Source organism: Arvicola amphibius, chromosome 7 (assembly GCF_903992535.2).
Source record: "Arvicola amphibius chromosome 7, mArvAmp1.2, whole genome shotgun sequence".
Classification (NCBI taxonomy): Eukaryota; Metazoa; Chordata; class Mammalia; order Rodentia; family Cricetidae; genus Arvicola; species Arvicola amphibius.
The window spans coordinates 43823589-43838005 of NC_052053.1; the positions used below are offsets into that span (position 1 = coordinate 43823589).

General features: G+C 53.3%; 2 protein-coding genes across 2 annotated transcripts in view; both read right to left on the reverse strand.

The window, feature by feature from the left end:
* Positions 1-890: 890 nt before the first annotated feature.
* Positions 891-8044, reverse strand: Lhx3 (LIM homeobox 3). Its single transcript, XM_042055479.1, is given in 16 exon segments — positions 891-1099; positions 1102-1156; positions 1158-1175; positions 1177-1312; positions 1853-1899; positions 1901-1993; positions 1995-2018; positions 2020-2037; positions 2141-2296; positions 2788-2862; positions 2864-2890; positions 2892-2920; positions 2923-2968; positions 2970-2994; positions 3778-3949; positions 7957-8044. Coding segments are annotated over 16 exon segments (1218 nt in total).
* Positions 8045-9081: 1037 nt separating this feature from the next.
* Positions 9082-14417, reverse strand: part of Qsox2 (quiescin sulfhydryl oxidase 2) — a 30065-nt gene continuing 24729 nt past the window's right edge. Inside the window, 8 exon segments of the mRNA XM_038337591.1 lie at positions 9082-11158; positions 11160-11207; positions 11210-11392; positions 11394-11638; positions 11641-11661; positions 13448-13580; positions 13582-13611; positions 13613-13647. Coding sequence (XP_038193519.1) covers positions 11126-11158; positions 11160-11207; positions 11210-11392; positions 11394-11638; positions 11641-11661; positions 13448-13580; positions 13582-13611; positions 13613-13647 — 728 coding nt within the window. The 3' untranslated portion in view covers positions 9082-11125.

The window sequence follows — 14417 nt, forward strand, 5'->3', positions numbered from 1 at the left end:
AAGTCTTGGAAAGAGCGGATCACCAGAGAATAAATAAAAGTCACGGGACATTTACAGAACCAACAGGTGGCTAAGGTCTTGGTTGGTTTTCAGGAATGATGTAACTTAACACGGCCAAGCTTTGTGTCTGAGACAGATTGGATTCCCAGGACCCCCCAGCCCGCCTCCTCTAGTCGGGGAGACCTCGGAGTCTGGGCTGGCAGATTCATCCCACCCCATCCCCTTGCACAGGGTCACAGTCTGTTTGGCAATGATATCTGTCATTGGCGCAAGACTCCGTTCTGCTCCCGAGAGAGGCTGAGCCTTAGGGGAAGAGGGAACTGCTCTCACGTTTAAAAAGACTCCACCCTGGAGAAGGGACTTCAGAAAGCTCCTCTTCCTCTTGCATTCCAGAGCAGAAAGATCTGGAGACTCCAGGGAGGGAGAGCTGTCAGCCTAGGTCTGCTCCCAGGTTTTGTCAGTGGCAGGGGAAGACACAAGTATGGTCCCCAACCAAGTTTCCATCAAAGCAATGAAACAAGTTGTCACCATTGTTTCTGCCAGGACTTTAGGGCCAGGGCTGAGCCTCCCACCTTGTTGGAAACAGTAGCAAGGGCTCGTTTAACTGGTTCGTAAAGGGAGAGAAATGCTTACAAAACATGGTCAAGAGTCACTGGCCTGTGGGCAGCAACCAGGCAGGCCACCCTTGTGGCCAAGGAAGGGCGATGGAACCCCTCAGGCCCAGGGAGGAGCCAGGGAGGCTGGCAGTAGGGCAGTCCCTAATCTCCCACTTCGAAACCCTGTCCTTCCCTCAGAGGTCCTTGAATGGACAACATAGGGTAGGGCTAGCTGCCCACCCAGAGCCAGCACCAAAACCCCTGAGTTAGAGCCAGGGGAACTGGGGGCCTAGGTCAGAACTGAGCGTGATCTACCTCATCCAACCAGGAGGCAGGGCTAGCGGGGAAGTCTGGGTAACCACCGCTGCTCTCCGTGGACAGGTCAGAGCTGGGTCCATTTCCAGCCAGCACCCTCATGGGTGGGGGCCCACCTGGTGGCCCTGAGGGGACAAGGCCCAAGTTGGTATCTGGGTATATCAGGCTAGAGAGGAGAGGCTGGGGACGGAAAGATTCTGGGGGGCTGCAGGAGATGGGGGGATGCCATAGGGGCTTCCTGGGCGGCAGCTCTCTGTACTGCTCCTGGACCTGCCAAGCCTCCGTGCTCCAGTGCAAAGCTTCCGAGGCCTCCTCCTACAGGCCGGCCCAGGCAGGGGGTGGGCTCTCCGAGGCTGCTGTATAGGCCATTGGCAGGCCCCATGTCAGCCATGGCGGCTCATCTGAAAATAGAAAAGAGAACCGGATGAGAAGCCCAACCCTTGGTCTGAGGTTCCTGCAGTGTGCTACCCGGATTGAGTGAGGGAGACTATCCTAAGTTAAAGAACAAAGCAAGTCAGAAAGTCTCTCCAGCTCTTCTGGACCGTCTTTGGCTCCCCCTCCACCCCCTACTAGGGAGCGTTTTCGGCTGCACCCTCCAAGGGAGGCTTGATCTCAATCAGAAGCTTGCTATTCCAAGCCAGAGCCCAGGATGAGGCAACCCTGGGAGGAAATTAAGGGCCCCAAGGCCTGTGTTAGTAACCCGAGGTCACATACAGCCCCAAACAGAAGGGGATAGTAAGGGATGGGAACAAGTGTTCTTGGTGTAGGAGATAAGGTTGGGTTTCCACAGACGAGGGTGAAGTTTCTCTCTGCCCTCCAAAGTTGCAGGCCGTTGCCTCAAGAACAGCAGAAGATGGGGCCAAGGGCCAATTTAGATCTTCCCCAGGAAGGCAGCCGAGGGGGTGGGTTGGGGTGAGAGTCCCAGCCCACAGCTAGTTAACGCCGGAGGCTTACCAGTGAAGGAGACCTCGGCGTCGCTGTCCTGTCCCCTCCTGGATGCTGTCCTTGTCGGACTTAGAGCTGCCTCGGGAGCGCTTCATATTGCGGAAATACTGTCCCCAGCGCTGCCGGCCCGCATCCTTTCTTCAGTCTCTTTTCCTTGGCCCGGCCGGTTCTGGAACCACACCTGAGGGGTAGGGATGATGAGTGGCTTTCCCGGCTGCCCTTGTAGCGCATGGCCTTCTCCTCCCGCGGGCCCGGGGGGTGGGGGGACGCGGCCGAGCGCTGACCTGCACCACGCGCATGTCCAGGGCCGTCTCGGATGAGAGCTGCTCCCGCACGTGGGCGCGCCCGGCTTGGGGCGAAGTGTTTGTAGGCGCTCTTCAGTGTCTCCAGCATGGCTTGGCGGTGATGGTCGTGCGCGGTCCGCTTGGCTGTGGCCTCGGCTTCTGCGCGGGACAGACGGTGAGGCCGGCCAGCCCTCTCCGGCAGGCCGCACCAGCCTCACCCCAAGAGCCCCAACGTCGCTCTCCAAATGCTCATGGTGCCCTGGCTCCCAGGCAAAGGATGCCGGTGGCCCCACGCGCTTCCGCCGAACGCGAAGTGACGGCAGATGGGTTCTATATTAAGAACCCGCCGTGGCGTGCATCGCAGCCAGACACGGTCCTTGCTCCCCTCATACTAAGAGTTTGTGTGAGTTAGGTCTTCGGGTCAAAGCTGCCTAATTCTTCATGGTACAGGCTGCTAATTCTCCCCAAAGCGGGGCAACCCTCTCTTCCCGCCGACGCGACTGCTACTTGGGCTCTGGGAGCCTCCTGCTTAGTGCCTGGGGCTTCAGGTCGCCCCACCTCCCAGCCTCCAAACCAATTCCCGTCCCACAGCCTCCGGGTTTGAGAGTTTCCCTCATCTGCGGTGAGGGCCATCCCCGCCCACTGACCCTCGCTGCTTGGCTGTTTCCGTAGTCCGCCTTGCACACCAGCCGGCTGTCTTCCATGAGGTAGAACTCGTCCCCCCGTGGCCAGCTGCCGCTTGCAAACCACCGCAGGCAAAGCAATGCAGGTGGTACACGAGTCCTGGGCGCGGCGCACCACCTGCGTGGGCGGGATGCCCAGCTGGCACCGCGGCGCACTTGGTCCCGAAGCGCCTGCGGGATGCACCAGGGTGAGGCTCAGTGGAGCCGTATAGGCGGCTCCTTTCGTCCGGAGCGGGTCGCAAAGCCCGCGAGACAGCCAGAAGACTCCAGCATCTTTCGCGGAGCCACAGTACCCTGGGTAGCCTAGCCTGCCTCCCTGCTCTTGGGAAATGGTCTGTTTAGAGGGCATCTCCTTATCTGGGTCAGTACCCTCGGCTCCAAAAAGCCGGAACGTCCCACTTCCCCAGATATTTAAGAACAAAAACACATTTTAAGAGGGACTTATGTCTCATATAATTCTAACAATTGTATTAGGATTAATCTGTTTTCTTTTTTAACTTAACAACTGCTTTTTAAGATTTGCAAAACAAATTACCCTAAAAAGTAATGCTTGGGGTTTGGAGGTTCGCTGGGCTGGGTTTAAGAGCACTGGCTTGCCCTTCCAGGGGACCCGAGTTCAGTGTCTCAGCACCTACATAGCAGCTCACAACCATCTCTAATTCCAGTTGCAAGAGATCTGGTGCCCTCCTCAATCTTCTGAGGGGACCAGGCATGCACGCAATGCACAATACATACATGTGGCCTGTTACACATACAATAAAATAAAAACGATTTTTAAAAATATCACGGGGAGGCCCCATCCTGAGCTGAGCCAGACCGCAGGGTGCTCTACCTGGGCAGGGACCTAGTTATCGCAAAACTTGCTCCCAGCCTCTTTTCTGCCAGTCGTGCCTCCCTCTCCGTCCCCTCCTCCTCCCCATGCTGCAGAGCAATCCGGCAGGGCAGGCAGCTTACTTGAAGAAGTCATCTTTGCAGTAGACGCTTTCGCCGCGACTGAAGCAGCGCTCAGCCAGAGGTATGTGGCAGTCACTGCACTTGAGACACTTGCTGTGCCAATGTCGGTCCAGAGCCTTAAGGATGAAGCGGTCCAAGATGTGCTGATCACAGCCGGCACACATCGGGATCTCTGTGGGTACAAAAATAACCCAGGTCATGGGACCACAAAGATGGGTGGTGGACTCTTCATTGGCTGGAACCAGCTGGCAGACCTGCAGACTTCAGGGCTGCACACCTTCCCCTACAGGCTATCGGAGCTGCCAGGCTCCCCAGTGAGTGCAACGGAAGGATACTGTATCCTGCGGCATCCCTAGGCCTTGCTGCACTGCTGTCAAAGGAAACGGAAATAGGCCTAGAAATGTGTCCGCAACAGGAAAAATGACCAAGCTGTCCCCTAAAGCTGAATGACCATTCCTCAAGGTGTCCCCAGTGCCAGACAGGGCATGTCTATCTTAAATGAAAATCCTGCCCCTTGGGTGATATGGAAAGCTAGGACAGAAAATAGGAAATATCCTTACTAGCAAGGGCAAAAGGCCACACACGGGACTTTATTGTCTCTGTGACTTTCTCAGTGAAGAGCCTTGGCCTCACTCCACAGAGTTCCAGCAAGTGAGGCTGTCCAGCCCAGGCCCCTGCCTGCAGCATCTGAGGAATAAGCGAACACTAGCATCACCCTGAGTGGCTGCAGGTGTTTAGGAGTGACTGTCTACGTTTTTATGAGTAGATTGCTGCTCTTCTGCTCGGGTGTGAGTTGACATGCATAAGGTGGCTTCACCCTCTTCACCATCAGTCCTCCAACACCCAAGTTCTCCTCAGTTCTGATCCCCGACCCCCACCAGACTTCCGGCCTCAGGAGAATCGGATTGGAGAAATCCAAAGCTGCCTTTCAGGAGCCAGGGAAACCCTGTGTGTGTGTGTGTGGGGGGGGAGGTTCTCTTCTTCATTTTCATGGAATGAAGAGTCCCTGATATTTAGGAAAGGTTTCTAGAATGGAGAACCATGTGCAGGACTAGGACCCCCACTCATAGAACCGTGTCACACCCACCACGCCAGTGTCCTTACTTCTCTGGCTCAGTCAGCTAGCTTCAGACTGGCCTCCAGCTGGCGGGAGGGGCTTAGAAAAGGAGGAAGGTGTCCTACCACCCTCCAGCACTGGCTACGAGCCTGCGACGGATGCCTGTCCCGTATTAAGCAAAACCACATCTCCAAGTGTGGACATGGAGATCGTCTATAGTGTATCAGAATCACACCACGAGAACCATCATAGGGGCAGCAAGGATACCCAGAAAAGAGTGGGGTGGCGGGACGGGCACTGTCTATTAGCACCCAGGAATGGACAGCGTCCTCGGCCAAGAAGCCCACGGGGCCCCCGCTTCCTACAAAAGTTATCGCCCACTGTCAAGCCTCGCAGAGAACACCACCCTGGACCTCCGCTTGCTTACGTTGCATGGTGACTCCAGCCTCCGCACAATTTCCTGCACAGAGTTGGAGGGCCCTGTGGAGCGTCGGGAGCCACCAGCGCTCTAGCAAGCCTCCCAGAGCTCGGGAGCCTTGCTTACCAAGCTCCTCTCTCCCTTCTCTTCCCTCCCCTCCACCTCTTCCTCTCAGCCCCTGCGGTCAACCCTTTCCATAAACCATCGGAAAATAAATTAAGAAGCAAGTAGGTCATATCCGACCCCCAGACGGGATAGAATCCTTTTCCCGCCTGCTCCGACCTTCTGCCAGTTTAACTGCCCCTTTCCCTATCCTGTATCCCATTAACCCGAAAACCCGGGAAGCGCTCCTATTCCCCAGAACCAAAGTCCTGCAAAGAGATTTGGTACCACCAAAAACCTAGCGACTCGGACAAGTCCCACTCTCCCCTGTAAACAGGTCTTGGCCACCAGCCTAATAATTTGGTAAGCTGCGGGTGAAGCCACCAAGACCCAAATCATGAGAGATGTGTGGTTCAGCATGACCTGGCCCTGATCCCTCTGAAAAGTGGGGAGGGACTGGGTGAAGGCAATTCCCTTGGAGACACTCTTGCTCCTTTATTCCTGGGCTTCTTGAAATTGCTTCATATGCTCTCTCCAGCTCAAGGGCCTCAGCCAGCTCAGAGCTGGGTTCCGCTAAACCGTTTCTGAATCATCAAGGCTCCCGAGCCCGAGGAGCAAATGCCAGGACAACACTGTATCTGGGGGCCCCCACACGCTTTGGAGGTTGAGGAGCCTTTGCCTAGCCGGGCCAGAACCCTTGCCCGAATACCCTGGCTTCTTCCGGCCTACGCGCACAGGCCAGGAAAAAAAAAAAACCGAGGACATCTGAGCCTGTCGGTGCAGCCGCTCCGTCGGGCACCCACCTCGGCGCAGGTCAGCTCTCCGCGCCAGCAACGCCAGCAGCAGGTCACCGCTCGCCGATTCCCGGGCCGGGTCCAGCTCCCCTCGAGCCTCCATGGGGCTGGGGCCGGGTGCTGCTGCCTTCCGACCCTGAACGTCTCTTGGGTCCGGCGAGGCCACCGCTGCAGAGACTCCGAGCTGGCGTCGGAGCGACTCGTGTCGCTGCTGGGCGCTGTGCCCACGGGAGGCCTCGGGGCGCCAAGCCACGGGCCCGCGGAGGGCGGAGCGGCGGGGGGCGGGGCCGCGGGGCGGGGCTGGGCCGGGGTCGCAGAGACGCTCCCGAGGCCACTGCAGGCCCTGTGCGCCTTCGAGCCTGGAACCCGTGGTGTCCCAGAAGCCAAACGGCTTGCACTTCCCGAGGATGGACACAGCGCTGTAACCCAGTCAAGACTTGCCTTCCACAGATGCTCGTCCAGCCCGAAGCAAGTTCACTAAGGTTCCAGGAGGGCTGAGGTCCTGAGAGAAGGGTCAGGAGGGGAACGCATTCTCCTATTGCTCTCTCTTGTTTAGTCTCTCAGCCCGAGCTGGAAAGCATTGGGGACCACACCTGGTCAGCCGAAGGGCTACCTGATAACCGCCGAGGGAATAAGGCTACAAAGAAGCACAGTAGAGCTGCCAGGAGCCCGACTTGAAAGCCCCCCTCTCCACCTCTGACACTTCCGGACCCCGCCTCTGGAACTGCCTACTGGAGCTAGTGCAGGGAGAAGGAACGAATTTTAGGACCTCAGGCCTGGGTGTTCCCTGTGGGAACACAGAGCCAAGACTCTAGGTCGGAAGAGAGCTGAGGTGTGGAAACCCTGGAATCTATCCTCACTTCTTAGAACAATCCCTGCTGCTGGATTTCCACATCTTGCCCCATCAGAACAGGTGAGCCACCAGACCCCATCCTATCCTTGCATGTACCCTCACTGAGGGCTCACAGGACCCAGTCAGGAGACAGGCCTGTGCAGTCACCAGCCGTAAGTAGAAGCCAGTAGGTTGTAGAACCCTGACGACTGTCAGGGACACCCAGAAAGTGTTTGAGGAATCAGCAGGTTCCTGCCACCCTCCTGGTTCCTCTGCTTGTCCTGCTCTGCCTCTGTCCCTTGGAGTGTGAACTCTCAGAGTCCGGGGTGGGAAGAATGAGTGAAAGAACCCATGATTTCCCACCTGCTCCCGGCAGCACACCTGCTGCCGTGGCAAGAGCCCCATGCCCGCATTCATCCCTTCGTGTTGCTCCGTACTTTTTATTCCAAGGAGGTCAGAGACCACCAGCTTGTAGTAAATGGGCGCTTGGGTGAGCTGGGATGTGAGCCATTGAGTGTCAGCTGCTACAGAGGCTGTGGGGCGGGGGCCTGTGTGACTAGACTAGGGAAGGGGCGGCCCCGCACTGCTGGGCATCTGGCTTGCCTCCAACAATGCCTCCATTATTTTTTAACGTCCATGGCAATGAAATGGCCCTTGGGGATCAGGGTTTCAGGCGGGAGACTTGGCCTGGGGACCCTGCTGTAGCCAGAGCAATTCTGGAAGCTGAGCGACATTTGATCTCTAGGGTCCTTGATGTCTTTTATTCTGCCCCTCTTGACATCATCTCAGACCAGCCCCAGATATTCCTGGGTCACTCTTGACCCTGTGGCCTCCCTGTTCCCCTGCCGGTTATCACCTCGTACTTTCTTTCTCTGCAGTCACTCCTATGCTGCTCCCTCCTAGCCACTCTTCTGAATTCTGTCTCTTCTCTCCTTCCCGCCTCGCATAGAGGCCTCTAGGTTGCAATGACTCTTACCTCGAGCCTTGCTGAAGGTACAGAGGGCAGCAGCTCCGGGGGCACCAGGCCGCTCTCGGTCACAATCGAGTTCCGCTTCTAGCAACATGGCAGTCACTAATCCAGAGGTTGGTGTAGGGTGTTCCCTGAGTGCTGGATTTCTTTCAGGCCTTGGCCCACGCACTGGACCAGCGCTGTCCGCGGTGCTGAAGAAGGCATTGGCGTGCTGGGGCCCCTCTGCAGCCTGCCCCGCCCCTCCTCTGTCCCCGCCCTTAGCCCCTTTCAGGTCTGGGCAGGCGGAGTCAAGCTGGCGTCACTCCAGGGCTGGGTTTTGACCAGTCTATGATATTGTGGTAGCCCTTTTCCAGGACCTCCCTTTACCTGCCACATAGTAGCTTAGCGGCTCCAACTTGCTCTGCTCTATGCCTTGGCTGGAGGCGCAAGAGTTCGCAGTATAACGGGTTTGGGAGCCTCAGGGCTGTTAGCCTGGGGCTTTGTCCTCCTCCGATGGAGTAAACTCTAGGTCCAAAGGCTGTCTGCTACAGGCACAGGGCAGAGGCCTCCAACTGCTGCTGGTGGCCTTTTGAACTTTCCATACTCAACCACCTGTATCCAGTACTCTGCAGGCAGATTTTAGACCCTCCTCTCCAACTCCCACCTCTGGAAAACGGTCATGTGTGCAAACCCACCTGCTACTGCAAGGCTCCTCACAGAAGTTGTCAGGGATCCCTGCAAGGCAATCTCCTATCCACAAGCTGCCCAGGATGACAGAGCAGGGACAAAGAGCAGATGGGAAAACTTGGTGAGAGCCTCAGCAGCTCTGGGTTTGCTGGTACCCCCCAGGCTCTGGCAGCTAGGAGCAACTCTGTGGGTTCAGAATCAGCGTGAGGGTGCACTTGCCCTGATCTCTGTACTTTGTTAACAAGGATGCAGGATCCTGCAGCTCTCAGCCACAGTACATTCTCATTCTTCATTTTTTCTTAGCCTCTGAGCTGTCTGCCCCAAAGCCTCTAGCTTTTTTACACAAGGAATTCTAGAATTTCAGAGTTGGGACTGCAAGCTAGAAGGGAGCAAAGGACTTAGAGCACTCCCTGAATTCAGCTTAACATAAAGCTTCTCAAATTAAAAAAAAAAAAACAAAAAAACAACTGTTAACAGCTTTATTAAATGTCAGATTTCTTTATTCTTAAAATGTGCACTGTAGAGTTTACTTAAATACAAAATGTACCCTTTCTTTGCAGGTAAGAAATTTCATTGACATTTTCATGCCAACTGGCTTTTTAATCAAAATCTTTGCAATAAAAATAAATAAACATTTAAATTACTGAACTATTATATCCATTAATTGCAACACATCTCTTAATACTTCAGACCATAGAAGAATAGACCGTACACCTGGTCTAAAGGTAGATCCCAGGACTGAGCAGGGTCCTGGAGGAGAAATGCAAGCCTTCTCACTGCAGAATGGACAGTCCAAACAGGGATGTATGTGGCAAGTTTGTCCCCTAGAAGGGATGACCTGGGACTCTACAAAAAGCAGCTGAAAGTAGGCTCTGCCCAGTGTGGGCTTCTTCAAACATCAGCATGTCAGGCCTTGTGTGGTACTGTGGCAGCCCTGGGGGTCACAGTTACAGAAGTCCCCCTCAGCAATGTCCCCAGATGCAATTTAACATGGCCTCAAAGTATTTCTCTTTGGAGCTGTGCTTACACAGGCCTGGTTTTAAAGCTGACAGACCAATGGTGTCTCAACAACCTAGACACACAGCTACCAATACAGACAAGCTCATGTTTTTTTTTTTTCTTTTTTCTTTTTCATTTGTTTGTTTTTTTTTTAAAAAGCACAGGATGCTAGGTTTCAAAGAAACCTCCTGCCACAGGGAAGTGAAGCAGTAGGTTCAAGTGGCTGGACCCAGGCTATGCCTGCCCCAACAGGGAGGCCTGGCTCTCAAAACTGATTCTCCCATGTGACAGAAGGAGGGTAACAACAGACCAAGGAGACAGCTGTCCATTTTTTTTTTAAGTGGCAATAGCAACATTGATAATACAGGGTCTTAAATGATAGCCATGTGATCAGTTGTCATTGGGAAGGCCGCAAATATAAAATATAGATTATGCAAAGTGGAATGTATATTTAACTAACCAAGTCATACCCTTGTGGGTTCACAGAGGTACACACATTCGTCAAACACACACACACGCACACACACAGAGCTAGCTTGCTTTTTCTAAATAAAAAGAATCTCCTGAGCCATGACAGGTCTCAGCAGGAATGTCTCCATAAATGTAGTCTTAGTCTATGTTTTTAAAAAAGTCTTTAGGCACAAGTTTACCTTTCAGTGTTTTGGGGATTTTACAAATAATATATTTAAATGGTTTAATTTTAGTTGGTTTGTTTTTTAAAGTCTCCCTAAAGGCCAGGAAGCTTTGTATGCAGGGGCCACTGCATGTGCCCAACATCCCGTGCCCCCACTAGTGCCTTCTGCAGTGTACATGAGACATGACAGGGGCTCTAGAGGCTTCCCAGAGATGAAAACTCTCCCAACAGACCAATGCTCACCACTGTGCTTTGGGCAGAACCCCAGCATGTAGGGCCAGAATTATACTACAGCCTGATTGAGATGGCCCTCCTATCTACTATTACCAACTTTCCTTTCTGAGCTTCTAAGTGTCTCACTCCCAACCTTATTTCTTAAGAAATAGAGAAGCTACAAAACAACTCAGTGACCTCTAGGACATGAATCCCACAAGGTGACCAGACCTCCCCGTTCAACTTCAGAGCACCCTGAGCTCCCATGAAAGCGCCTGAGGCTTATGAAGGAACAGCTACACAGCTCACATCTGTGGCAGGGTGTGTGAAGTCTGGAGGCTTCTGTGCTTTGGCTGCTCATCACTGGCCACTGGTAGACGCAAGGCCTCACGAGAGAGCAGCAATGGTGGATGGCTATGTGGCTGGACCTGCCTCCTTCTGGCCTACAAGGGCAAATACACACAAGGCTGACATGGAGGCTGGGAAGGTGAGGACAAGGTACCAGCAAGGCAAAATGTTCCAGTCAAAACGAAACAAAACAAAACATGCTCCTCCAGGCACCATGCTGGGCACATTTCCAAAATCCCTGATCCCAACATTAAAGCTGCAGGTACGCGGGTGATTTCAAAGGCTTCTTCTGTGTCCATGGCTGTCCCAGGCGCTCTACACAGCTGGGTGGTAGAGCCGGACTTTCCAACCGCTTGGACCTCACTCGGAAGAAGAAGTACATAATCATCAGGAACAAAGGGAGGAGGCCACATAGAGCACAACGCAGAGGCTCATGTCCAGGCCGGAGAAGCCAACCCCAGGAAGGGCACAGCTGCCTTGGCTTCTTTCAAGTGCCTGGAGCCCCTGGGGGCTCTGGAGTTTTAGATCCAGCCTGTGGTGCAGGCTCTTGGAAAGGTCAGTTCTGGGGCCCAGCATGTGGGGGTGGACGGAGACTCTCAGCATCTTGACGTCCCCAGGGCTTCCCTGAGGGGTTAAGACCTTCGCCCTCTTCCTGCTCCCTGTCACCAGGCCTGCCCTGGTCCACAGAGTAGGTATCCACCAGGTTGCCCCTGCTGTAGTGTTGCTTCAGGAACACAAGCACCTGGTCCTCATTCCAGCTGTCCAGACCTTTAATTTCCTCATGGCAGGCTGGGCAGAGGTCTGGAGTGGGCCATGGAACCTTGGGGACTTGGGATCCTCGCTCAGATGGCCTAGGTGGGAAGGCAAGGAGAGAACCACAGAGAAACCTTTCAGCCATAGGATGCTAGGCCCTCACCCCATCCACCAGTAGCTGTGGTCCCTGTTTCCCACCTTCCCCTGCTCCTGGGTACCCAATGCATGCCTCTTCTCTCTGGCAAGCACCCACATCTGCAAACAAAGACCCTGCATTCTGTTGTAACTTGCCTAGACCCTCCCTCTGTCATGGGTCCATGAAGTTCTCCCTTGTGGTCTTCCTCCCCACCCCCTTTGGTATTTTCAAAACAGGTTTTTCTATATAACAGCCCTGGCTTGTCCTGGAGCCCAAACCCCAGGCTGGTGGTAAGACCGAGGAACAGGTGAGGAATCTTATGAGCACATCACACCAGGCTACACAGCCCCTTTCCACTATGGCCTTATGATGTGGACACTTGGAGTTAGGGGACAAATGACAGCAGGGCCCTGGACTGGACAGGCCCAGCTGGTGGCGAAGCGGGAGGGAGCTGGGAGGGCTTAGGGAGAAATCCCTTTACAAGGGCCACGCAGCAGCGCCTTGAGACAAAGCAAATCCGCCACAACTAAAGGCAACCGTCTGCTTCTGGTGCCAAGAAAAACCAATTTCTTTAGTGCTTTAGTTGTAATATGTTTATAATACAGCGGATGAAACAAAAACCAAGAGTTTTAGCGACATTTTCCGTTCATCTCTATTAAAATTCATTTCTCAGTAGAATTACTCTTAAGTCTAATTTTAATCTGCCACTGATTTTGGAATAGAGGGAATTACTTAACTCTGACAGACTACAAGTGCCCTCTATTTAGTTTTCTTAAAACAAAATCACTTTGTGAGGTTTGCTTAACAACCTGAGACTTGTGTGCACATAGACATGACTGTGTGTGTGTCAGTGTGTACACATTCTGGTAGAGGGTCTTCCTCAATTACTCCCTGAGGATCTGAGGTTCTGACACAGGCTCTTTCACTGAATCTGAAGTTTGCAGACTTAACTGGGCTAGATTGGCCAACAAGATCCAGGGACTGTCTCCTCCCAAGCTCCAGAATTATAGATGTGGATGCTGCACACGGTTTTAGTTTTTTGAGAAAGGATTTCTCTGTGTAGCCCTGGTTGTCCTAGAACTCACTCTGTAGACCAGGTTAGCCTTGACCTCACAGAGATCCTCCTGTCTCTTGCCTCCCAAATTCTGGGATTAAAGATGTGCACCACCTGATGCAGATTTTTTAAGAGATTGACTAAGATCCTCATGCTTGCATGGCAAGAATTTTACAAGTTAAACTAAATCTCCAGCCTCTGGAAACATATTTTAAAGACACTAAAAATGTTTAGCAAAATTTCTATAGCTTTTTCCCCCCAGAGTTCAGAATTACTGGTGGTAAAGTTGGGGAGGGGTAAGAGAGAGGGGAAGATATGGTAGAAAGAACCCCAAAGCCAACAGGACACAGTAGCCTGAGACGCCCGGAACAAGCAGTGGTGAGAGGGAACCAATATTACTGTGCCCAAATACACTGATCAGGCACCCTTGGCAGCCTTGAAGTGGGCTGGACCCTCCAAATCCAGGCTCAAGGTATGTGCTGGCTAGTGTCAAAACAGCAAGGAAGCCGGGCGGCGGTGGAGCACGCCTTTAATCCCAGCACTCGGGAGGCAGAGGCAGGCGGATCTCTGTGAGTTCGAGACCAGCCTGGTCTACAAGAGCTAGTTCCAGGAGCAGGCTCCAAAGCTACAGAGAAACCCTGTCTCGAAAAACCAAAAAAAAAAAAAACCAGCAAGGAAGTGGCGGCCCTCATACCTGCCAGGCGGCTGTTCACCATGTTGTGTTTTCTCCAAAGCCAGAGGACAGCTTGGTCCTGGGGGTTTTCACAGAATTCATGGGACTCCTTAGCCATTTCCTCCTCAAAATGCTCACCACATTCTTTACAACCCAAAGAACGTGTGAATGTATCTCCTTATGGTCCTGCAACACAGCCTGGGGGTCATCTTCAAAACCTGAAGAAGGAAGAAGGCCACCAGTGATGGCAAGCCCTCAGATTACCAACCCCAGACCTGTCACAAAGGCTCAAACAGGAAGACCTCGGTAGTTCCAAGTGTCCCCACAGAGGACCCACGCATGGGTTCCCCAATACCAAAGGGGCACTGGGAGTGTGAAGTCTGCTCCCACTGCATGAGGACAGTAGAATGCACACTGGGCATACACACTAGTATGAGTGCCAATACGGAGAGAAACAAGCCCCAATAATCCAGATGCCTCAGTCCCCATGAGCATTAAAAGTGATGTTCTAACATTCCCCTGCCATGCCTCTGGTTGTCTCTTTGTAACCCCTCAAAGAGTTTGCTTGTGGAGATGAGGCTGGTCACGCTGCCCAGGGCCATACTGCTTCAGAATCCACAGAACCAGGCCCAAGAGGCAAATATGGCTATGTACATCTTTCTTCATCAGATGGGCAGCAACAGTTACCGAGGTGGCTAGCTGCCAGGGCTCCCTTTTGGAGGACGAACAGGGAAACAGGGTTGGCAAAGGCTGCCACTCTTTCCACAGTATTGAGCCTCTCCAAATGGTGACAGTTTTATTCTTTTGTTTGTTTTGATTTTTGGAAATAGTATCTTGCTATGCCTCCCAGGCTGGCCTAGGACGTGCAAAGAGCTCAGCTGGCCTTGAATTCAAGGCTATCCTCCTGCTTCCAGCCTCCTGAATATTAAATTATAGGATTATAAAACAGCCCCACATCTAACTGGTAGAGTTTTTGTTTGTTTTGTTTTGT